General features: G+C 40.9%; 1 protein-coding gene across 1 annotated transcript in view; it reads right to left on the bottom strand.

Annotated features, from left to right (window-relative positions):
• Positions 1-24,064, bottom strand: part of stac (SH3 and cysteine rich domain) — a 30,718-nt gene continuing 6,654 nt past the window's right edge. Inside the window, exons 3-11 of the mRNA XM_070920847.1 lie at positions 19,300-19,433; positions 14,028-14,109; positions 13,704-13,810; positions 11,764-11,845; positions 10,810-10,877; positions 7,555-7,652; positions 3,062-3,113; positions 2,245-2,382; positions 1-99 (exon numbers count right to left, since the gene is read on the bottom strand). Coding sequence (XP_070776948.1) covers positions 1-99; positions 2,245-2,382; positions 3,062-3,113; positions 7,555-7,652; positions 10,810-10,877; positions 11,764-11,845; positions 13,704-13,810; positions 14,028-14,109; positions 19,300-19,433 — 860 coding nt within the window. The remainder of the gene's footprint in view (positions 100-2,244; positions 2,383-3,061; positions 3,114-7,554; positions 7,653-10,809; positions 10,878-11,763; positions 11,846-13,703; positions 13,811-14,027; positions 14,110-19,299; positions 19,434-24,064) is intronic.

Consider the following 24,064-nt stretch of genomic DNA (forward strand, 5'->3'; position numbering starts at 1 on the left):
TCAGATGATTTCCAGAACATCGCAGGGCACGAAGCCTCTCTTCTTTCCACTCGCCACCCTGATGAAGCCGCTGCGTTCCCCCTCACTGCTTACACAAATCTGAGGGAAAAGACAAACAGTACTTAAAACAAAAAACAATCAAGTATAGAAAGTACAGAGCAGTCAAACACAGTAAAAAAAAAACAATTGACTTGAATCAAAATGTTTCAATATGTACAAAATGAAATCAGATGTTCAGTTATCAAATATGGGTGTTATGTTCATGTGTTCACATACCTTGTCCGGTTGCCATATAGTGAGTGTATCTATAATGTGAGAATGTCTGTGGGACGTTTGACTATGAATTATTTCAGAGGATTTTCACCCAACAATATTTCCCGTAAATGATGATTAAATAAATAATTAATGTGGATATCGTGACCAAACAAGTAGCTGCAGTCACTAGTCACATAATTTAAATTATCATTGGATATACAGCAGTGACGCAGGCAGGGACAATGTGGAGAACTAGAGGGGGATTACATACAGCAAAGGTGCACAGCTTAAACCTGGGACTTGCTGTTACATGGCATGCGTCATAGACCACCAGGAGACCAAGACAGCCCCCCCAAGACACTACATGGCCAATATAATTGTCAGAAAAGGCCCCACATGTCCTCTGGCATAATCCTTTTAGCGGTTCTTAAGTTCAGTACAAAAACTTTTTATTTCCCTTTTATCTTTGTGTCTCTCATCTCTATTCTTCTGCTTTACTATTAGTCCTATTAGTCACATATAAAGGGCGTGTATGAAAGGACCTATACATACAAAGTTTGATTTACACTTTATATTATATACTGTATCAGATAATGATTTTATTACTATTAGATTTAAAGGTGATGATGACGATGATGATGACACTGTAGTTAATAATATTGCTGTGATTGTGAGATGGTCAAAGGGAGAGGGGATGGGAGGTGTTTTGAGGAATAAAAGCTGTATTTATTTATCAACAAAAAAAGTGATCAAACTTTACTTTCTTTCCAACTCCTAATTTCATTCATTGAGCCTCACAATGGACCAGAACACATTGTGTTTGGCTGCTCGCTCTACTCCACAACATCTTCCCTTGGGTTTGTGTGACTGGAAAAGAAAGGCAGCGGGTCACAGACTCATCTTGTTTTGGGTGGTTTCATCTCCACTGGGGGTTTGCTCTCTTTAAGCCTCCTCTGAGTCCCAACATGCCCTGGAAAGCATTGTGGGAAAAAATAGGGCCTGAGTCTAAGTACAGCCATTATGCCAAAATGCTAATTTAATGGTAACTCTTGAGAGGGATCCTCTGTCAGCCAACTCCACTCGAGCTTCTCAGTGAATAAGCGTATGCAAGGGAAGAGTCGCTGGAGGTGAGAGGCGACGTGGGAGCTGCAGGAGGGTAATAAGATGGCTAAAGAGCTGCTGGATAATGTGAATGTGATGTGCTCTAATGGCTGGGGTGTGATCATGAATTACACGCAGGTGTAATGTGGACATTTTAATGCTTGTGATAAAGGTCATTGCTTTCCCAATCCAACGATGATGACGATGTTCATGGGATCAACTCTGCTAATGTTTGGTCAAAATGAATCCTTCATGTGTTTTGTCTTTGGGCAATTAACCCAAACAAACAAACAGGCCACTACTGTCAGTTTCTTATCTCCAAAAAGTCACTTAATCATAAATGAAGAAAACCAGCTTTGTTATTAGTTTGATTGATTTTCATCTGGCAGGTTTTTACTGCATGCATTCCTTTAAAGCCACCATGTGTACGATGTGCAAATGTCTGACTTTGGTGCTCTCCAGTGGTAATATCAAAAAAGTTTCTGCAGACATTAAGTCGTTTCTTAAGTTAGTGCTGCAGAGGTGTTTTTTTTCCCACATTTGGTCCTTTGTTGCTGGAGCACAAGGTTGGCTGGTGAAACAGCAACAGCACACTCTTACAAGTAGACGTCAACGCACTACATGTCTTAATTTTGGACATAATTCAAAATTGACACATGGAAAACGTTTACAAGAACTCAATGGGCATAATTTAATTCAACCTGTTCCTGAGGACTGTCGGACCCAAATAAACCTCAGGATTATTAGACCCAGTCCAAAATGTGGTTGACTCAAAAAGACCCAAACAGAGAGTAAACAGTGGCAGCAGTATGATGCGCAATAACAACATTCAAATTGTAAGATTTTCACAAGATAACAACACTCATTTTCAATTAAAATGTCCAGTACCTGTCCCTCCTTCAGGGTGATCTGGCCTTGTTCCTTACAGCCGATGAACGTCCTGTTACACCTGAACACTTGGTCCCCAGCCCGCACTTGATGAGCAAAGGCTGCTGGGAAGAAACCGATCCTGTCCTCAATTACCCCCTGAAAAAACACACACATGGACACATGGAAGGGCTGCACAGTAAGAGGATTACAAACAGTGTTTTCATACATGACTGGATAAAATCCTTGAAAAAACAAGGGGTTCTGTTGGTTACAGTGCATAAAACCTGTATATAGTTTTATTTTAGGCCATAAAATCTACTATTACGTAGATAAAGAAGATATGCTGTATATCTTCACTTACAGTCCATACATTGTATTCGGGTGTCACATCACGTGCTAATGTTTGTCTTTTGACTTGTTAAAGTATCCATTGTTCAAAGACCAAAGAGGCCAGATGTATCTGTTTATCTACAGCCTGCAGAGAACAATAACAGTGTTAAAATGCGTGATGAGTTTCTTCATGGTCTGGTGGCAGCCGGCTGCCTCTGCAGAGTCACGTTTTAGCCCTTTTGTCTCCCTAATTTATCTGTCATGCATTTGTGTCCTGAAGCAGCCTGTTGCCTTGCTCCTATAATTTACAGCTCGACTTCCTATAATTTATCAATCCATTTCTTATAAAGGGACTTTTTAGGGCTTTGTGGAAAACACACATTATATGGCAACTACACAACTTGCCAACATTATCTTTGAATTTCGCATCTCGGTTATTTGTGCTTGAGAAAGAAAATGTTTTAGACGAGCCATGTCACGATGTAATATGTTGGTTTGTACCTACCTTCCACCAGTCATCATTTGAGTCATCAGCCAATAAGATTCTGTCACCCGCGCTGCAATTTAGAGCAAAACAAAGGAGAAGTTACTCAAAAAGGGGAGGTCTTTGCTTCTAATCTGCGTGGTCAGATATATCCAGGAGGGCCTAGCGGAAAAAATGAGCTGTAGGCCTCTATTGACCCCCTGTTTGTGGTGATGTGGTTAAACACATTATTAAGGAATATTCATCATGTTAATTCTGTCACAGAGACCCTCTACAAAGCAGGTGATAATGACCCAACATAGCCCTGTGCTTTAATGGTACATGTTTATAAACACATTTGAAACAAGTCAAAGTACAAGTACAACAACTGTTACAAGTAATCTGAGGCTTTCAGGGCCCCTGAAAGTCTGGATCCACAGGGTTGTAGATTAGTGTTGGGACCCCGTCTTGCTTACCTGAGCCGCAAGTGTGAATTGTCCAGTCATAGCTTAGCAACCGTGACTACGCACAGGAGGCCTGTAAAGCTTTGGATTTGTCTGCATGTTGAAGCTGTGCACATGGGGCCATAATAAAAGCAATACGTGTCTTTTTATCCAAAACCAAAAACACAAGAGCAAAAGTGTACAGTGTATTTGTCTGCTCTTAATGTAAGCTGCAAACATTAGCATGCCCTGCTAGCTAGCTTAAGACCAACAGTAGTAACCTAGTGTTACCTACAAAGCCAAGAACCATATCATTACAGGTTACATTACAAAAACGACCAGCACATCCACAGTGTGAGAGTGCAGAGCTTAGCTAAGGGTGAATTAAGCAACAGCTAAAAGTTACCGTAAGCTCTGTCGACAATGAGAGGAGCTCCACTTGCTCTCTTAAACACGAATGCTGTAAAGTCAACCAGAAGAGAAGGCAATCTTTCTCTCAGTTTTAAATGCGAATGGATGCACCTTAATCCTGTTTGCTGTAAGTAATTCTTCTTCATCCAGGAAACACATGAATCATTTTCCCGCATGTGCCATAATTGCTAGCATCTGTTCAGAGCCGTCGGCTAAATTGGACTAATAAAAATCAAAAAGGACCAGCACAGTTGAGCCAAATGTTGGTTTACGTAATTTCCCTTTGTCTTCCTCTTGTGGTTCAGTTACAATGCTGGCTGTCCTTGGCTTGGTGTAACGCACAATGACTCAGACAACACTGTTTATCGCAGGTGAGAAACAGCACAACACCCAACGTCGTAAAATCTTTCGTCTAAGGTGGCGAAAACAAAGTAGATCCATGTTGCTCCACAATTACATTGTCCATTAAACAACAACAAAGAACAGTGGGTTTTCTGAATCGGTATTTCAAAAATGCAGAACTCATCATCATTACAATCACCACATAGTCGAAGGTAATCATGTAATCAGAGCATGTGGAGGCAGCCGAAACTAATCACAAACCTGATTTTCTCACTTAAAATGAAAATGGAAATTGAACCTTTTGATTAAAAATTCCATTTTCCCTCTTGTTTGTGCTTTATGTGTTAGCGTTTGATGTATTGATTACTGTCTGCAGCGAGACCCTGAGGAGAAAAACATTGATGTAGGCTTTCACAAGAGAAGAAATTAGAATCTGAACTTTGTGCTGTATTGCAGGTATCGGCGGACAGGGAGTCGTAGAGAAGAAGTCTATGCATTTTAAATCAAGCCTCACGATTGAAGTTTCTTCTCGACCAAACAGAGAGGAAGGACCCATGAGTGTGTGTGTGTGTGTGTGTGTGTGTGTGTGTGTGTGTGTGTGTGTGTGCAGGAGGAAGAGGAAGAGAACAAGCACACTCTCATATCCTTAAATCCTCTGAGAACCAGGAGCAAATGGGTACTTAGGTTGGAGGACTGCTCATGATGAATGCTCTCTTTCCTGAGGGCCCATTTCAAAGTATGTTGCAGATGATGCCCCATCAATCATGGTTAAGGTATGGGATAAAGCCTGAGTTTCAGATCGTATTGGAGATAAGAAGACAGGCTAGAAATATACAGCTGAGTCTACTTAAACCTGCAGCAACTGATTGTTTTTGACCACTTGGGGGCAGCGGTTGTGAATACAACATTGACACATCATCACTTTTTATGTTGATATGGTGAACCTTTTAGAAAGCAGTAGCTTGTTTATACATCCAGCCGTTACAAAGCCGTGGAGTCGTGTTTCTGGCCGCCTGACAAATGTAAGTTCAATATTCACTCTCTTTTAGCTCAGTTTTTGGTCTCTACCAACTCTTGACGAAAATATATGACTCTTGCTAAATGCTCCACTATGTTCACTGGCTAATCACTGAAAGCAGGTGCCTGAAGGCTAAAGGTGACGCTATGAGAGAGAACCAAAATAGTAAAGTTTCGGGCCAGAAAGCTAAACAACGAGCTGAAACTCACTATAAAGCTCTGTAAAGCTGAGAAGAGCTGCATAATTCTTCATATTGTTTTCACATTTGATTTGTCATTTGATACATTGTTATTATAAATATATCGATTATTTAGTCGCTCGTAAATTATTGTTCCATTGCTGGTTACATGCGCATAAAAACACATTTGTGGGCGCAAGGTTTAGGTTGACAAAGTCAAATACAATACAATAACCAGAATACAAAACCTCGTCCTTTTAATTCTAAAATTATAATTCTGTAAATCTTGAGAAAATCAAAACTGAATCTGAATCTGAATAGAAAACTGCAGCTGCACAGCTCTCAACAGCCTCAAACGTTTAAGCAATTTGGCCACAACAGGTGTTTTCAATGAACTGCCAAAGCCAAAAAAAACGGGTGTGACATCAGTAATTAGGGTGTGTTCAGAGGTGCAACATGCTTGTATGTTTGACCCAATAAAGAGCAGCAGCAGCTTTTAGCCCTCAACGTCTCCCAAGTCCATACTACATACTGAGAGTACATAATATGTACTCTATGCTATCACTCCAAGATGGTTACTCTCACTGCTTGTAGTCACACCAGATGTATTAAACATCCTAAATTAGCTACTTATGCGGTGTTATGTGTTGGGAGTGGTTCATTAACAGGTGAAACCAGACGCAAACAACAGCTCCTTTCATTTTGGATTTTAATTACATGTAGCTGCCAGTGATGGTGGATTTGCAGCCATTTTGTACAATGGAATCGGGACACAGTGTTAGTGTTGACTCACTCTGCCTCCCTTTGTCCAGAGAACAGTGTTTAAAAATGTGAAGAAGTGCTGTGGGGAGGGATTTAGAGTAAAAGGGCTGAGTACTGGCGACATAACATGACAGTGGCATAAGATGCAGCTCCTCAAGTCCGGCTCACTTTCCTAGCCTCTGTTCCAGTAGCTTCTGTCTTTTCATAAATAACTTTCTTTCACTGGTTTGTCTAAAAAGCTAAAAGTACTTCCTGTTGTTTTCTGTCCATATTCTTAATTGATTTGGTAATTACGTATTGGCCAGTAAAAATCTCATCATTTTATCCTAAATTAAATGTTTTTTTCTAGCTTTCAATAATAACACATGCCTTCTTAGCCCCTGGCACACTGTCTACACCTCGTGGGAGCTATAAATGGACTTCTAAATGGACTTCCCAAAGACTGTGTGTTTCTCTCAGGATAAATCCAAGAACAGGTGCAATTGACTGATAATAATAGCCCATCACAGCACACACACGTGTACAATTAATGATGCCACTCCGGAGAAATGAATCTATGAGGACCATTACCTAAAAAGAGGAAGCAAATTAGTTCCTTTTGTAAATCTACTCTTGTGTTCTTTGACTTCTAGTGCTCTGAATGCAGCGATTTTATAAGATAAAAGAAAGAAACACAGACGCACTAATTAACAGACCAGAATTAACTGAATTTCCTGGGCATGGAAAAATATTGACAAAGAGCAGACACATGTCATCTAATTTCCTTGTGTGCCTAGGTCTTAGTGTATTGCACGACTAGTTTAGAGCGACTGCAAATCAGCAGGTGCAACGTGCAAGACGTTTATTATTGTTAAAAGTACAAAAGGCAACAGGAATCAATCTCATGAACAATCACAAAGAGATTTTGTTTCTCTAAATCATTAAAAAGTGTAATTGCATCATTTAGGAACTGGAACCAGAACAGATAGTTTGCTTAAAGGTGAAATGAGCAGCGCGGGCTCTTTGTGTTTTAGATCTTGCCTGGCAGGTGACCTTTGGGGACGTACGTGTGTGTGTGAATTAATCAGCACTGGATTCAGTCTAATCAAATTTCATAGTGAAGTTGAATCGTGCTTAACAGGAAAATTGAAATTGCATTACGTGAGTCTCTGCCTGTTCGTTTATTCCGTCTTCACTTTGCTTCAGCACATTTTGAAAAGCAAAAAAAAGATGGATCAAAAGAAATCCCCGTAAGCATGTCAGAGTCAATCAGGCAGCTATATTTCATCATCAGTCCCCGGACAGCTGCTGCACTGAGTAATGACAGTGAGTGTTGTCGTGGGATTTCTTGATTACAGTGACATGTGTGTGCAAGTGTGTGTGTGTGTGTGTGTAAACTAACCTCATCTCCAGGTCATGGCTGTCTTGGGGAGTGAAGCTGTGCAAGGCCACGTAAGTGTTGAGCTTGAGGACGTCTTTCTGTAGCTGGCTCTGCTCCAACTAGACAACAAACACACGTGGAGGTACGTGAACACACAGATTTGGTTCTCAAAGTAAAATGTGGCTAAACAAAGCACACACATATAATACAACACCATATTCTCTATTGTCACTTTTCTCTCAGACGTATCTGAAAATAGTCTTTTGGCATTCACATCGGCAGGAGAAGCCCTTGTTTACAGTACACTGATAGACCGCGGAGCCGCTTAAGTTGTTCTGCAATCTGTTCCGTTTAATCCACCGTCAACATGAGTGGGAGAAGCAGGATCGGGCTTTCATGAACGCTCAGGAAGTTAAAACAGGACAGGGTTGTGGGTGGAGAGGAAGTTGTCGGAGAAGTGTTAGCACAATTAGCAGGGAGATGCGGCGCCATTCTGGCGCTCTTCGCACCTGCTCAGCAAACTGGTGGGCGTTTTCTTGTTTCATCACCCATACCTTGAGTCTGAATCCTGCCTGCTGTTAAATGTGTGTCCCTGAAATCGCTCCAAATGATAACTTGTCCTGTTCCAGCATAATGCCTGAAGGGGGATTTTGCAAAAAGTTATGAGAATGACCTTTTAAGACACACTAATGGCTGTTTTTGCAAGACAGCAGGAGAAATTGCCATCTTTGTGGGGCTGTATAGTAATGAAGAGAGAAGTGTTTCTGGTCTTTTGTGGCTCCCAGAGCGTCACCCATGTGGACTGGTGATGTGGCTGATGGATGAGTTGGCAAACTGCCTCTGTGGCCTCATGGTGAAAAACAGCAACATCGAGCAATGGCAATCCATTACAGCTAACTAAGAGCTGCTCACTGGCCTTGAGAGGCTCTTGATGCTGTGGGAGCCTGGAACACTGAATGAGGGGTCGGGCAGGCCAAGATAACAGCCTCCTTTGTAACTGAGCTACAAAGGAGAAAATGTAAGTGGAAATCTGCAGTAACTGATTTTTTCGGCCACTTGGGGACAGTAAAACAACCTGTAAACACAATATAACCTTATAAACTTCTCACAGTCAACATATTAGCCAAAATTTGCCTATTTACATATCTAGCAGACACATAGCAATATTAGTGTTTTGAGTCATGTTTCTGACCACATGGCGATATTCACTCTCCCTCTAGCTCTGTTTTGCTCCACCAACTTGTGAGAAAAAATATCTGGCTATTTAGCAGCTGAATGCTCCACTACGTTCACTAACTAGTTGCAAACTTTGTCTGTCTGCCGTTTGGTGCTGGGCATGTAGCGTCTCTGAGAACAGCCGCCTGCTGTGAAGCAGAACTGTAAAGTTGCCGGTCCTAAAACCAAAACAATGAGCTAAAAGACGCTAAAAGGCTCTGTAGAGCTCAGAGAAACTGCAGTCTGGTCAGTCTTTCAGTTTGTCACTATGAGCGACACATTTGATCCATTGTAAAAATACTGATTAGAACAACTTTTTATTCCAGTAACAGTCGTTTGGCTTTTGGAAGTGACAAATTATATATACTTTTATATCCTTTGGGCAACAGAAAAAGCAGTAGAAGTTTGTTTGGATAAACAGAAGCTGCCTCAAATGAACAGACGAACAAAATGAGTGCCACCTACAACAAAAGCAAACTTCCCAAACAGAGAATCCCACCAAAGAGAAATCACAGCATGAGCCAGACTATTTTACTGTCAATTGATCTCGGGTAGTTTAACACTAAACCTGAAAAGTGTGAACAGATGGGGGTCCTGTGTGCGACTGCGCCTGTTCCCATTTGTGCCTGTGAGCCTCTCATCTCAAATTGGAGGCTCCGTCTCTGGTGAAGAAGCAGTTTTCAAGCGTTTTTCTCTGCTCATTACCCCGCAGAGCCTCCATCTGTCCGTCCGCCAGCCTGAGCTAATGGACCTGTCGGCTGACAGACTAACAGCCCCCTGCCAGCTGTGCTCGGTCCAGCCTGATAACACTGCACAATGCACAGGTCCCTTCCCTGAAATGGACAGCTGGACTGCTAGATTGTATTGCAGAGGATAGGTGTGTGGTTGTGTGTGTGCGTGCATGTGCATGTTTTTTGCCTTGTATGGTTATTTGTTAATTTTTGTGTTTGTCCAAGTATCCGCGGTCTTTTTCCACTGTTGACAACGGAGATAAACATGTTAAACTATAAAAGTAAACAGGATAGATGGCTGCACATAGAAAATATGTACTAAGATCATTGATACAGAAAGCACCTCTCCCACAAACCCCACCATGGAAGTTTAAAAGATAAAAAAGGAAAAGTTTTGAAATCTGCCCATGAAATATTCATTGTTACTCTGCAGGGGGGCTGGCAAGATATTCACAGAGGTTTAACCTTTTTTTTTCACTGAATTTTGCACCATCAGCAGTGCATCTACACTGTGGAGAATAAATACAGCAGCACAGATCCCAAAGCTGCAGATCCAAACATCACTGTAAGGTCAAGGCTTCTCTCTATCAGTGCAGGCCAGTGGTCGTGTCAGCTTGGGTATGATTTGTTACAGCAGGAAGAGAAGTTTTCCCTCAAAGTCCTGGGAAACTCAGCAGTGACGATGGAGGCGGGGGGACCAAGTGCAGCATGCTTACTGGATGCAGAACGGACTGGCTGGGTATCAGTTCTCAGAGTAACCGCGCAGAGTTCAGGCGTTGGTCAGCGAACAAAGTTGGTTCTCAGAGGTTTTGCAGACTGCACCAATAATATACACACTACTGTAAGACTGTGCAGAATAACAAAAGTGAAAGTGAAAAGTTGACAACCAGAGTTGCTGACTTGTGAAATTGCTGAAAAGCTAGCTTAAACTTGCCATTCCTCTAAAATAGTACATTTGTGTACTTTTTATTTTTCCTCATTCCTTCCTCGTTATTTTTCTAAAAACCTTTTTTTTTAATTTACAGAAGTGGCAGCAAATTGTCTTTGTCTGTGAAAAATATTGACCTCAAAATAACACTTGTTCTGCTCCTAAACGGCCTGTTACAGTACTTATTGAAAATATCTATTAAAAAAGAAAAGAATTTCCTGCAAATACACAATACTTAAATATCGTCAGAGAAAGCAACCAAAAAGAACTTTGAATCATTCTTATTTCTTCTCAGTTCAATTCAGTCTGATTGGCTGGCATTACTAATACTGCTCAGACATCAATAGTGTACTCATGCACACACTTTATCATGTAAAACAATTAGATGGATTAGTTTTTTACCTGCAAATCGTCAGGTTTTCTCTCTGGCTGGTGGTAATGCTCCGTCCCGTTCTCAATGACTGTGAAAACTGAAAAAAACAAACAAACAATAAAGTCTAAAGCCCTGCTTGCAGACCCTACACCCTGCAATATTTATTAGATTATATGTTGGACACATAGAAAACATACTTGTATTTTTTGCTATTTTTAGAACCTTAACAGGAAAGTGGCAAAAATTACACATTTCAGGGGGTAATTACTGTGAAATCAAAATCTTTAAGAGCGTGGCTGTGCTCAGGCTGGTCTGATGGTGGCCCTAAATCAAAGGTGTCCCCAAAAACGTGACGACTTGTCTTCTGTGCTTCATAAATATCAATACCAAATTGGAATATAGTTTTTTTATTGTATTTTATTGTATTGTAGTTGAGCTTTTTTCATTAACCCAAGCACTAGCAAGAAACAAGAGCAGTTTTGTACATTTGTTTCTTTGTGTGTTAGGTCAGGTGCTATTTTCTGAAGGAAATGGTTCAGCAGCATTGTAGCCACGCTTCAAATAGCATTGCACTCCACCATCGTCTTTGTACTTCTGCCTTCGCGGCTCGGAGTGAATGCTCCAGATTACAAAGGGTCAGTACCTTGTCCTTCACTACAGAGACTATTGGGCAGCTGGAAAACACCGGTCACCACTAAAAATCAAGAGCTACACTCAATGCTGATTAAAAAAAGAGAGGTCCAAACGTTTCTTCAGGCATTTTCTACAACATATTCCATAGCAGAATCAGAATGAGCAAAAAGAGCGAGTTTAGTTCAGTGGAAAACAGCGGGGAACCTTATTTGATGGTTCATAGGAGGAGAATTCGATGTTGCAACCGTCTCAGACTCTCTTGTGGGAAGAGCAATAGCAGTGTGTTTTTTCCCTGTGTCACTACATGGCTTGGATCCAGATGCACACAGTGTACCGCAACCGATACTCACCGTCATCGCTGTGTTTTCTCGACAGCTCCTGCCTACTGCTGTGAGCCACCGCTTCCTCTGGAACCTTATCCAAGTCACTGGTCTGCAGAGATCAGATAGAACAGATAAAACAGATCAGATAGACAGACAGACAGATAGAGATAGAGGCTTAGTTCAATTTATGAGCACAAAACTACCTGAAATTCATCCACTTTCACAGACTAACCAGCTATTTTGGAGAAAACTTTAGTGTAGCAAACATGCTGTTTCTAAGTCTGTATTTGGAAACTATTATCACAACCCCTGTTGAGATCACATTGTCTCTGTAAGCCTCCACCGACACACACACCCATTCACTAACAGCTGCACAGGACAGGCCAGGGAGGCCCAAACCCAACAGCTTTCAGATGTCATCATACGTGAGCACGTATCCAGACTGCACATACAGTTTTGCTTACATTAGAAGTGATAAGCTATGAAAGACAGATTTCCTTGTGTACTGCACACAGAAATGGAAAGGAGAGCCGGTGAGTGTAGCTCTACAATCAGTCCAGTCCATCTTCAGAGCTGTAACATGAGCGTTTGCACCCACATCTCTCTTCATTACTGCCTGGACCAGAATGCCTTTATTGGTAGTGTTTACAGCCCTGCAGTTGCAGTATCTATTTAGACCATCAGCTACAGTATGTCTGTTGCAGCGGGACAAAATACAAGTATAATACCTGAAGTGAACTGTGATGATCTACAAGTCTTTACGTGTCTGTATGTATATTATAGCTTAACAACGAGAACACTAGACTAGAATCACCACCCCATAGTTGTTTGCCTCCGCCAATCAGTCGAGTTGCAGTTTACATCCATCCAGACTCATATAATACATGTAGTGAATACTTAGAAGGAATTGAATAAAAGGTATAAAGTGCATTTTACGGCTAAATGGAAGTCATCACTATATTGATGATACATATGTATGAGTCCAGTGAATATACATTGTTGAACTGAATGATGAATTTTCTCCTGGCATTTTTAGATGCGAAGCCTCTCTATGAGCTGTAGGTGAAACTCACTCACAGGATCACGATTAGCTCGGCGAGCTCCAATAAGTTGTTTGCAGTCACGTGATTCTGATGACGCTCGAAATTCAGAATGAGGCAGGAAGTGAAAGAGGCAGACTCATTGTTTACTCATTGTGTCGTCCCAGTCAACGTGTGTGAAATCTAGAATTGCCCAAGTCATTCTTAAATTGTGGCAAAAAACTTATATTGAGGTCACAATGACCTTTGACCTTTGAGTTAAACGTGTCACCTTTTCAGTGTCTGATCAACTGTGAAATATGGTCACAGTCTCCACTTCTGTCTGAGCTACGAGTTATGTTGAATAATGGCCAAAAAAGTGTTTTTCCAGGACGTTCCGATGTCACAGTGAAGTTGACCTTTGACCTTTTGGGTAAAAGATGTCATCACTTCCTCATTGTATCCCATGAAACATCTGTGTGACATTTTGGTCTTGAGTTATGTCCAAAAACGTGTTTGTCAAGGTCATTCTGAGGTGACCTTTGACCTTTGAGTCAAAAGTGTGACAATTCATAGTCTGACCAACTGTGAAATATGGTCATCAATTCTTGAGTTATGGCAAAAAATGTGTTTTATGAGATCACAGTGACCTTTGACCTTTGACTACCAAATCCTAATCAGTTCATCCTTGAGTCCAAGTGGACGTTTGTGCCAAATGTGACTCCCTCAAGATGTTCCTGAGATATCACGTTCACGAGAATGGGACAGACACACGGACAACCAGTAAACATAATTCCTCTGGCCACTGCTATTGCCTGAGCGGAGACATAATGAAATTGAAAACAATTTTCCTTGTATAAAATGTATCTGTGTTTGGATTTAAACAAATACAGTGTTTAGAGGGTAAAAACAAACACTACTAGACATGACAAATGATCCTTTTCTTACCGAGTTTCTGTGTGGAGACTCAGAGCCGCTGGCCCTCTTGGCCTTCTGTGCCAGCGACGTCCCAAACCTCAAGGCCTCATACACAGGGTCCACCTTATTGCCACAGGCTTCAGAAAAGAGTTAAGACATGATAAACCTGATGGCAAACAAATGTTAAGCTTTCAGGATAGCCATGTGATGAGTTACAATTCTATAAAACCAGGTAGGTAAATCTTATAAATCAGCTCAAGCGGAAAAGTGTTTCTGTTAGAGAGGAGTAAAGCCTTAGAGCGTGCTATCCTGACCAGAACTGAAATTATTATTATGGAGATTTAAGCTGCTCACCGATGGGCATCACTTCCTTGATGCAGCCATACTGTTCCTGGATCAGTAATGGAGAGCTGTAATACCGCCGAAAGCCTTTTGGCTGAGGAGAGAAGGACAGAGAGGGAAAAAAGAGACAGACATTGAGACAAATCGATATGCAGCAGAACAGCAGCCTGACGCTGCAATACTGCACATAGCTCTGTTCAGCCGGACGTTTCTGATGACAACTGACTTTGAAGAGACAAAGTTCTGCCACACTGGATGTCAAACATCACTGTTTGAATGAATCACAACAACTATATTTCACACCGCAGACTTAGCAGACACACACAGACACAGACATGGCAGTCAAACAGTCTAATATCCAATATTGTGCTGCGTGTGAATGTCAGACCTCACACGCTGATATTCACAAAAGTAGTTAAATGTGAGGAACACAAAAGCAACCTTGAACATTATAATGAAAATAATAACTTTAAAATGACTGATTAATTAATAAATCACAAACCTGTTGTGGATCAGCTATAAGCAATAGGTGACGGAAATAATCAATTATTTACATATGTAACTTTTTTGCTTTGTGGGTATATCACTAATCTGTTGTAAGAAATGTATAAACTATTAGAGGTAAATATAAAAATTATAATTTAATTATTTTAATTAACAACTTGTTATTGAAAATAATCTATGGTTTTGAGAATACAAAAAAATTGTAAATATACAGTATTATGAACCTTTATGAAACTATTTTGGTAACAATCTGGTTGCAAATGATTAAAGCATTACTTATTATATTAGTAAAATACTGATTAGCATTGTGCCACTTGTAGCCTGTAAATACAACTTAATTCAACAAGATGTGAAGTGCACAACCCTGAATTTTACCAGAACACAGCAGCTAGCTTCATGAATTGTCTTCTACAGAATCTGTTCATAGGGACTGTGTTTATAGCAACACTGATTCATTGTTTCATGCTTGTGTTTGTCTAAACAATTACAGCCAAATATTACCAAAAGGTAGTGCACAAGTTGCAACGCATTATGCAACCTGTTACATTAAGTGACAGGAAAACAGACACAGAGCCATTCAAGTACTCATCCACATGTATTTTTCTACAATAAACAAAATCATTCAGGCAAGAAGAGAGAAACATGCTGACAACATGCATCACACAATGTAATGGAACTATTAGCCTCAAAAAGACTGGCAGCTCGAAAGGTAGAGAGTAATAGAGCTGGATGTTGAAGGAGCTGTTGCTGTTTACAAAATGACGTCAGAGCCAGTCCACACTCAATACTGCACTCCCCCGCGGCTGAGGCGCAACATTAGCTCCACTCAATTTAAATTACTTCCAGCACATTATTGTTTGAATGAAAACATATTATTGACTACAGTTTTAAATCGTGCATGACTGTCATAAATAAACAGCTGATTTGTTACATAAAGAGTTGAAATCCCAACGTGCAGGAGTAGAAAATGTGACTGTGGTCCACCTGACAAGAAAGAACTGGTCTTAAAGTCTTAATCTATCTGCCTGTCATGTCCTCAAACATTTATCATTTATATATCATTACATGTCTGCATCCTAACCATTCAATACTTCCCCATCAGTTTTAAATCCTTCTTAAGTAAAGAAGAAAGACAGAAGATTGAAATTCCCCTCAAGTCAGTCATCTATATATTTTCAGTTTCTTAGCATTTTCTCTCTGTTTCTTATTTCTGGAAGTCCTTGATAAACATTCACCCATTTACTGATAACATACAGTGTTTTTGATTAATGTTCCTTGATTACAACAACCTCAGTTCTTTACTGGATGTGAGGATCAGTGTTGGGAGACCTACATCTCAGAAAAGGACTGCCTTTTTTTCTGTTTGTTTACATTTCATGTATTTCAAGTGGCAGGTGGTGAAATCTGCATCGCTAATCAGTCCTGCTTAATTCTTCATTTGACACTTCTCATGATGCGACGGCTAAAATAAGCAACCCTTGAGCTCTTCAGGCCCATGTCAAGAACTGAGACGTCAGGGGGTTAAAAGAGCACACTAGTTTTACTACACTGATGTTGTGACAGCAGCGATTACTGATGTAGTTAGCTTTTGGGGGGAAAGTCATGGAAGCCTTTCTTATATGTCTTTAATTCTTAAATCTAAGTACTATGTATAAAAGAAATGCACATTTCTATTCATAAAAAGTCATGAAGAGGACAGCACTCCAATTAAATTATTTATTCATGCACAGATGTTTCAGACAGACACCCAGTTTCACATGCGAGCTGTATGACACAACCCAGCCTGAAACATCATGTGTATATATGTGTAGCGTACACATTTTGACCACGTACTGGCGTCAAACACTGAAGTGACTTCAGAAACTGTAGGCTTCTGTTTTTGTACACTGGGCACCAAGGAAACACAAAAAGATAGAAGAGAGAAAGAATCTGGACGGGCCTGGTGACCTGGATGAGTTGTAGTTTGACAGTGTTTTGCAGGACACCTGCTATTGTTTGTGTGTGCGTGTGATAACGCATTATTCATGAAAAAACGATGAGTGAATCATTGCATTTATCACGAGTAACGTTCAGAGTCAGTGAAACTACTTTTTGAATTGTGTCATTGCAGCAGATCTAGTGCAATATGTAGTTATGTGCCCTGTAGTAGGGCTCAGCTCTCTCTGGTTACTGATTGAGAGAGTTTCAAGCAGTGACTAACGCATTAAGTGACACGTATTGATTATTAATCATGTTTGATCCAAACTGGCAGGTCACCTGAAGCTCCAGTTGGACTGGAGCTGTCAAGACTGACAATTAACACAAACTGTGAGTCAGGAGAGGCCAGATCAACTCTTTACTACTGAGTGGTCAGCTTTTGTTAGCTGAGTGACCAATATACTGTACCTGCAAACTGTATATACAACCGTACTAAAAAGAAAAGATTGTGTGTTTGACCCAACTATTCCTTTACAGAGTCTCTGAAAAACATAAAGACAGTATTACTAGCTGGTTGCCAAAGCTATTAATCATGGATTTAAGTTTCTTCTCTGGAGTGAAGTAACGTTATGTAACCAAATAGTTGCATGTTAAACACAACTAAATTTTAAAACTACATTTGTTATGAATTCATTGTCACTGTTTCAGTAAGTTTGGAAAGCTAATGAAGAAATGGTCATACGTTTCATGATTTATAAAGATTCAGAGCATGAGGTAACTTGATTTCTTTGGTAAAGGGTTCTCAAGCCAAGAGAAACAAGCATGGCTGCAGAAGTGTCCAAGTTTAGAGTAAGTCGAATTTAGAGCTGTACTCCACTGGGGAAACTTCCCTTTTTATGCTTGACCCCTCAACCTCATTTTCCACTCCTGAGAGCCGATCATATCTTCAAGCCTCATCCCTCTAGTGGAAAGACGTCACAACGGGAGAGGAGAGAGGCTGCCTGTACTGTCACTATTACTTCCATATCATTTCCATATGACATCTATTTACTTGTTTCTTGCTGATTAACACCTACTCAACTTATTCCACATTTCCTCATCGAATCCCAGCCAAATTATCTCAAGGGAGGTGTAGTCAAATACTGTGGAGGAACAAGGCAGGAAAGGTAGGAAATCACACATAATATGACCTGACAGAGCAACAGTCTCCCTCTCTTCAGTGTGGGATGTGTGTGAATGACTGTAGAGGCCCAGTTCAGTCCTGACTGCCAGTTTGCTGGCCTGCTATGGAAGTGAAAGCGATAAACGTTTCTTGGCGCTGGCTTTCACTGGTGTAACTGAACCCTGCCCAGTAAAAACACTCAGCCCACCCTGACTCCAAAACCAAATGGTCTCGTTGTAATGCAGGTCCACAGATGATAAGGGGCGATGATGATTGTGAATCACATCATAGGCCCCCGATCTCAATTATCATCATCCAATAATGGGGACAGGCCAGACGGAGGACGCCAGAAAGTGTGTTGCCTGGGAGGGAAACGATACACAATGACGATAACAAGGCTTGATCTCTCAGTCTATGATTTTTAAATTGGGGGGTTTATTACAGTCCAGGGTTATTACCTCTGACTTGTGAGATAATAACACGGAAAAGCTGACTTATTGACTGTACCAACTATTAAATAAATTCCCCTACTCAATAAGGCAGTTTCGCTCTAATGTTTAGTGTTGACACGTACGCACATTTGAAATCGACCAATCAGCTGCTCTAGCTTATCTTTTTGCCTCTGTTATAGCTCCCATTTAGAGCTCATTAGCAGAGAAACAGCTTATATGAAACAACACAGGAAAGTAAACTGCTGAAATTAAAGCATATTATGAATTTGTAGCTGAACAAAACTTCACAGATGCATTTCATAGACTTTGCAGAAAAAATGAATGACCTCACGTGAACAGTGTAAAAATCAGCTTATTTTGAGGGTGACCAAGGCTTTCCAGTGAGGTTTTGGAACGGGTTAATAAGCCTAAAAGGTTAAAGAATGTCCTCAACCTTTTAGGGCTGATTATGCATCAAACAAACTAGTTTGTATGAAGTATCGGCCAACCACGTCTAAATGCAAAACAGTTAATAGCTGTCTTAAACCACAGAAACTGGAGTTCATGAAAACAGCAAGAGGCTGGTAACAACAGCAGCATATTGGGGCCAGAGTATTATTTATTCACTATATATTCATTCCCATTTTTGTGATACTGAAAAGTTTCACAAACTCATTGCCTCTGCTTGTGATACAAAAGCTGAAATTGAATAATTAATGATGTGATAATTATTCTAAATATTATTTTACACCCCTTAATTTCACAAGCGACCAAGGCTTGACATACATATTAAAAAAGAGCTGAGCTGAGACTGTGAAATGCCAAACACATCATAAAACTGTTACGTGTGACATCTTCAATAGTGGTTATGAAGCAGCTCAGGGTGATTGTATTGATCCTGATTTAATGGTTTATGCAGCAGAACTTGATGGAAACGAGGAGGGGTCAGCATTTTTTGCATTATTATTATCTAACACACAGACAGACAGAGTGATTATATAACGATGATGAGGACGATGACGAGGATGGATGGTGATCACAGATGTACCAGCACACTCACACATAGAGTGTGATATCTGAATAAGCACATTCTGGTGGGAAACGGTCAGACAGCCAATTCTAATATGTCTGTTTTGGTTGCTATCATAATGACATCAGTAATTATATTCCTGAAGCTCAGAATCTCCCCAGACTGTTGACAGCAAAGAGGCAAATTTACTGTCTATATCATGTCTCGATGTCTTGTGTTATTCTGTGTGATGCATCTTACCAGTTTGCCCATGCAGCGCTGCTGTCCCACTCCGTTCTCACATTTGTGGTGGAGGCTCATCTTGCAGGCTTTGCAGCGGAGGCCGTGCTTTGCCGTGTTTCCCGCCAGGAACACCACATGCTTGGCTGTTGTACCTGATACACACACGCAGAAAAGAAGCAACAAGTTCAGATCTGTCATGTCAGGAGCTGAACCCGAATGGGGTTCCTAAGTGAAAAGCAAATTACACACAAAAAGGCAGAGGAAATGGAAAAAATTGTTCAGAACGCCGCCTCATTCATTTATTCACCGTCTTTACACACTTATTCCTAGCCAGAGTTCCTGGAGTCTTTCCCAGCATGCACTGTGAAAAACCTGTGAAGTGACATGTGGAACATTTTAACAGGGACAAAATTTAGTAACTGCGACACATGATGTGCACTTCTGCAAAACCATTTTAACCAAACTGACTGTAACTATCTCCACCATGTGAAACCATTTCTGCCTGTGTGCAGCTCACCATCACTTATTAATATGTGACTCACAGTTGCTGGAATAAATTAAGATTAATCGGACTTATTTGTGAACCAAAGTTACGCAACATCGCAACTGCAAACATTTATGTATGTGTGCATTTGTGCATAGAGGTGTGTGAAACTGACTGACAAATGAAAAAGGACAGAGATAGACAGAGAGATAGATGAGGAAACAAAAAGACAGATAGTCCTGTTCAGTGTGGAGATGTGAGATTGTAAAGAGAAAGGTGTTGGCAGAGAATGAAGCTCACATGGCAACACCAACAGATTGCAGCTCAGTCTTTCGTGGAGATCAGTGAGCTGAGGCTCTGTCACTGTGTGCGTTTGTGAGAGGGAAAGAAATACAACGAAAGGGCAAGAGATGAATGTGCAGTAAGGGGGTAATACTGGCATGTTTGGGGAGTGAAAGGGGGGTTGACCTATTCGTCAAAAGTTCAGGTTCCATCACTTTTAAAGATTTAAAAGATCCTGATATTACTGTCTATAGCTTGAAGCATCACGGCCATATTCCTGCGCAGGGCAGAAAAATGTCCTGAAAATTGGGGTTGGCTGTAAAAAAAAAAATTCATATAGCATTTCATAAGCCCCAGCATCCACCTGTAGGGTTTGAGAAGAAGTTCCCCCGCGGAGGAAGCTATCATCACTCCCCAACCTCCACTCTGTTGAGACTGTATATGCTTAGAGGGAGTGACGTGGCCAGAGCTTAAATACCAATTATTATCTCTGTAAATATGATGCATTAAAATAATAATATGTTGGCTGACCGAGCTGAACTTTGACTTAGTAGTTAAGTAGATAAGTTACTGGACTGTTGTGGTACAAGAGTGGATTTATATTATTTTGGTTGTAAGTGGAGGTTCTGTCAAATGATAAATGTAGGTATAATCCTCACAAAAGATGAAAAGAAAGAGGGGTTCCCGAGAAGACAAATTATCTCTGTGTGTTACACATAGCATGACAAAAACCACCATTCGCGGCCAGCAGTGGTGTATCATTTGACAGCCATTCCACATTAACGAGAGAGGACACTGTTACTGAGTCCCAGTACTGTTATTAGTTGTAGTCTGGCCGCTGTGCACCTCTGGCTCTGTATTGATTAATCAATGAGCACGTGCCCTGCTCTGGCTCACACTCAGCGTGTGTGCGTGTGAGAATGTGGACATGCAAAGGATTCATCGATCTACTTCAGTGGGCGTTGAGAGCACAGGGAGAATATAAGATCATCTAACCAAGTTCACTTGAAAGATTGTCAAGTTTGTTCACGGTTGTCAAGTTGTGTATATTTTTTTTGTGCATTGTGAATGGGCATTGTGGCAAGCAAATAATGTCAGCGGTTCAGTCCAGATTATCCTCAAAAATGCAGCTTATTCAGTTTGATGAGCAGGGTGAAGAGGTTCAATGAGTAGAGGTAACACTGTACTATAAATGTGAAACCAAGCAGAACACCTGATCCCCGGACAAGACAGCAAACACAAGATACTGTGTGCTTAAGGTACAAAGCCCCTCGTGTGTAGTTTACTTAGCAGATGGGGGAAAAATCTCTGTTTGCTCCTCACGTGCTGTAATGTGAATCTATCTGGAGCTGGGCAGCACTGACAGATGCTTGAAACTCAGTAATGGGTGGAAAACTGGATCTGTATTTCCCATTTAAAGCTCTTGTGTTGCTCGGTGGAGCCTCACTGACACAAAGCGGGCAGACTTAGTTAACCTGAGACGGAAACCGAGAGAAATGTGATCCCGGCCCAAACTCTCATCGGCCAGCCACAGATCACCACAACAACAAAAACAACAACAACAACAACAGCAGCGACAGCAGCGACAGCAGCGACAGCAGAGGCAATGAGCACAACCTGCACCGACTTTTCTAAAATCAGGTCAACTGATGATGTTTAACGAGCACTTGGAGTTTCATTCTCCTTCAGGTCAGCAAACGATTTCTCTATGGCATCTTTAAGACAAGTTCTTGTCCGTCTCTCTGAATGCACAGGGGGGGAAGCAAATGAAGCCCTTGTGAAGCTGTTGTTGATTGGCTTATTTGAACGGACTCATTCCAACATGGGGGAATAATGAGACGCCGCCAGTAACAGAGGGGAACAAACCACTGTGTTTCAAGAGGCTAATACAAGAAACTGACACTGTCGTCCTCCTTCTGTAATGTCTGGGTAATGACGTTAGTGTGTGTGTGTTTAGGTGCTTTTTCCTCCAGGCTCAGAGAAGAGTCCAGGGCCTTAAGGCATTACAGCTGTGGGGAAAGTGAGTGCCATTGCTGCTCTCTCTGGCATTTGCTCTTTCTTGGCTTCTCTGCCTTTAAAGCCCATTCTTCATTTACACTACAGTAAAGGACAAGACCCCTGCCAGATTTTCCATACCTTCTTCATCTTTTTTTTTTTCCCACACAATCTTTCTCCCTCAATTTCCCACTCTTCCTCCCTACAGTATCTCTCTCACGCTGCACACTCTCCTTACAATAGCCACACATTGATCTATTAAGCCGCTGTTCTTACTTCACGCCTTCCGATTTCCTGTGTAAATAACCTTCATCATGACAATAACTCCTCCACCGCCTCTTCTTCTTAAGCTCCTCCAAAACACTGACCTGAGTAGCATTCTTTGGTTGATTTGCAGACTTTAATTAGTTTCTCCCACGGCCATTTGATTTTTTTTTTACCACTGAAAAACCCATTGCCGCATCTGAAGAATTAAGGAAATTAGGCCTACAATGCTTAATACATTGCTATAGGATGAGTATAGCTGTTTGTTGTGAAATGAACTTTATACTGCACAAATGAACTGTTTTTAGAAATGTAACGCACTTAAAGCAATGAGGAGTGTCATACATTTTCACAATATTGACATTCTGATGTTTTGCAAGTATAATGTTTACCATGTTCACCATCTTAGTCTAGCATTTAAGCATGCTTATTACAGTACAGCTGACTATGGCGTAATATAAAAAGCCACAGGATCACCAAAGTTATTTCAATTCATCCTGAGGTCCAAGATGTGGACTGACAGACGGACAAACTTTGCCATCACTAAATGCTGTAGTTTGAGTCAAGGTTTAAACTTTTCATGAACTGACTTATTTCAGCTGACATTTTCCCCGCTGGCACCCACGCAGGTTGACATTTCATAATGCATTTTTTTGATGGCATGCTGGCGTGAGAGACACTTTTGAGACATGGCGGACAATGTCAGCTGTCCATTGTGACACTGAAACGGATAAATGCAGTATTAGTGGAAGTGTAAGGTCGTCACAACACGCGGTTGTTGTGTCTTGTGTGACAGAAAGAGAGAAAACACTACTGACACCCGCTAGCATACACAGTAAGAGTGTGTGTATCTGACACTTTTGTGCATCATGTGTATGTGTTAATGGAGGGAGGAGCAGTAAAGCCTCAGTTAGCACCACAGCAGTCTCTGTCTGCTACCAAACCTTGACCTCTGACCCTGAAGATTAATTTCTCTCTGTGGTCAACCAAACCTGTCATGTGTGTCTCAAGGATTTCATATCGCAAAGGAAGTGTATGCTAATCAAGTGAGATTACTGCCTCATTCGTGGTGAATATCCACCACCAGAGTTTACTATACCAAGTATAATCCTTCAAGCTCTTTGTGTGTATGTTTCATTTTGTCACGCTTGCCCTGTAAATTATATTTCCCCCCGTCAGCCACAAATAACCCTCCTATTCACTCATGTCGATGTTAATTTAATAAGTCATTTGCAGCAAGGACCGGCAATCAATATCTCAGCATAAGCCCGTTACTCGATCAGAGCTTTTTTATGTACCAGTGAAACTAATTCACTGTGAGACTCACAGCAAGGACACTTGCTTTTATGGACAAAAGCTGCACACTGCACATAGCATTCAGCCTGTGTAATGAATAAGAAAAACACATTGTTGGAAGGCAATAGGAGCGAGAGTAACCTTGGAATGAATATAAGAAATGTTGTTAACCCCCCCCCCACAGGTGTTTTCAATTAGACTTCTACTCAGGTTGACGTTGGGTGGAGCTAAAATACAGAAAAAGAAGAAATTTAAATTTTACAATTACAAAATATCACGGTCAGTCAGGGTTACTAATACTAATAACAATGCAACAAAACTAACAGGAGAGTGATGTCAGGTTTAGTCAGGCAACATAAGTGAAAGCACCTGTGTGTTGGACTAAGGGTATGTAGTTTTTAAATCCTAAATCCTAATCCTCCTCTCATTTGTTTCTTGTGACAAATCAACATTAAGTGTTGA

This window comes from Enoplosus armatus, chromosome 15, assembly GCF_043641665.1.
Source record: "Enoplosus armatus isolate fEnoArm2 chromosome 15, fEnoArm2.hap1, whole genome shotgun sequence".
In the NCBI taxonomy this organism is placed as follows: Eukaryota; Metazoa; Chordata; class Actinopteri; order Centrarchiformes; family Enoplosidae; genus Enoplosus; species Enoplosus armatus.